The sequence below is a fragment of the Penaeus monodon genome, chromosome 19 (genome assembly GCF_015228065.2).
Source record: "Penaeus monodon isolate SGIC_2016 chromosome 19, NSTDA_Pmon_1, whole genome shotgun sequence".
NCBI classification, from domain to species: Eukaryota; Metazoa; Arthropoda; class Malacostraca; order Decapoda; family Penaeidae; genus Penaeus; species Penaeus monodon.
The window spans coordinates 45,140,489-45,142,305 of NC_051404.1; the positions used below are offsets into that span (position 1 = coordinate 45,140,489).

The 1,817-nt window shown below is 35.6% G+C and overlaps 1 protein-coding gene across 1 annotated transcript in view; it reads right to left on the reverse strand.

Moving 5' to 3' along the window:
- Positions 1 to 1,817, reverse strand: part of LOC119585258 — a gene marked incomplete in the record, with an annotated part of 14,895 nt that overhangs the window by 12,615 nt on the left and 463 nt on the right. The window contains 2 exon segments of the mRNA XM_037933926.1: positions 1 to 61; positions 225 to 269. Of these exon segments, the coding sequence (XP_037789854.1) occupies positions 1 to 61; positions 225 to 234 (71 nt within the window).

Genomic DNA, 1,817 nt, shown 5'->3' on the forward strand with positions numbered 1-1,817 from the left:
ATGCCAATACCATCTGTTTCTGTTTCATCTTGGAGAAGGAGAGAGTAGTGGTTGTTGCTTGCTGTGAACATGGAGGAAATTGTGTCAGTGGGGTGCTCAAATCAATGCACAAAAATTTATAGAAATGTAAATGATACAGTCTTCAAAGGATAACGGCTGAAAAATGAGACTGCATAATACATAATGCACTTTTACTATTTGCCCAAGCAGTTCATTTCTCTTACCTTTGTTCATGTGTAGCACCACTTCATCAAAGTGCAAAAGAAAATCTGAAAATATATCAAACAATTAAAAGAGAAGTTATAACAATGGTGATGCCACATCATTTCCACCTCCTTCCCTTATTTCTGACTGTACTTTTATATACACAACAGTTAAAATGCAAACTATTTACCCCTAAATTCCTAATCACTATGACCATGATGAAATCCAAAATGCATCCACAATACTATGTGCCATGATTGTGGGAGGCTTTTGAAAAACTGGCAAGATTCTCCTGCAACACTTTTCATTATAAATGATATGAAAATGAGACACACATAGTGTCCTCTAATGTATTTCATACTGTGTTGGAAGTTTCCATCAGCTACACCCACAATATCATCCCCCATAACCTCCCTACCCTTGTAAGTCCTCTGCCTGAGCCACAGAGAGAGTCATGTTTTCTCATCTCTATATTCTTGTAAATGAAATAGAGTGTGAGGTAGCATTTCTGGTGTTCCAGAAATGCTACCTCCTGGTATAACATTACATTGTCTTTTTACTCTTTACACTTCAAGATAATTTTAAATACAATTCAATAACTTTCTTTTGTTTTAAAGGAAAAAAGTGATCTTATGCATTTATAAAAAAAAATATGTATATATTAAATGCTGACAGAAAACACAGCCTGGGCCAATTCACAAAATAGGTTACTGAGATGTAGCATAAGAGTTTGGAAATCCTTCAGGAACTTATTTTCAAGTCTAGGCCTAGGGAGGCAAAGGAGAGGGTGAACAAAGAGCAATACAGTACAGAAACAGACAGGTAAAATCAGCAAAAGTTTTAAGCAGTCTGTGAAAATGGTGAACAGCATATATCTATTTGTACTGAATGAGTACTTATACCATTGTATATACCCTACAGACTGTGTTGCCCTATTAAATGTCAATGCTTGTCACTAGCTTCATGCCAGCATTCTGACAACCTCAAAAGCTCACCATGCACATTCTCACATGATACAAGCTAATACACATCTCTGGCAATTCATCATCAGCTGTACTAATCCAAATAAAATCTTGCCAGAGATTTGTTGTCCTGCACTGAAGTACAAAGCATAGAGATCCATGGCAATCACTTAACTCTGTGCCACTGCTGGCCTTCAGACTATAGAGCATGTAACACAGCAAGATCCCAGGCAGATTTGGATAAAACACTATCAAACTTAGAAAAAAAACATCCATTTCACAAGCTGCTTCTGGTGCCTTCTAAATACCCTGTATATCAAAGATTATATCTTTTTTTTGCATGGTAATCAGAAAAGCCTGTAGAAATTATGAGTAACTTCAAATTCATTACAAAAGTGTGATCTTTAAGCACTATCATTAAGTTATTTCTATACCTTCTGGAAGTAGGACTCTTATACACAAATAGTTGACTGTTGCAGATATAATGGGATAGAGTGAAAATAAAAATACCAAAATTCACTGATTCACTTATTTTAAGTTTTAATATTATTTCTGTTTCTCAAGATTTTGCCATAAAAGCAGACATTAACCAAGGTTCTCTTCACTGCTAATTCTAACAAAGGAACTGTACTGACAGTAGCCTCTTGCTTC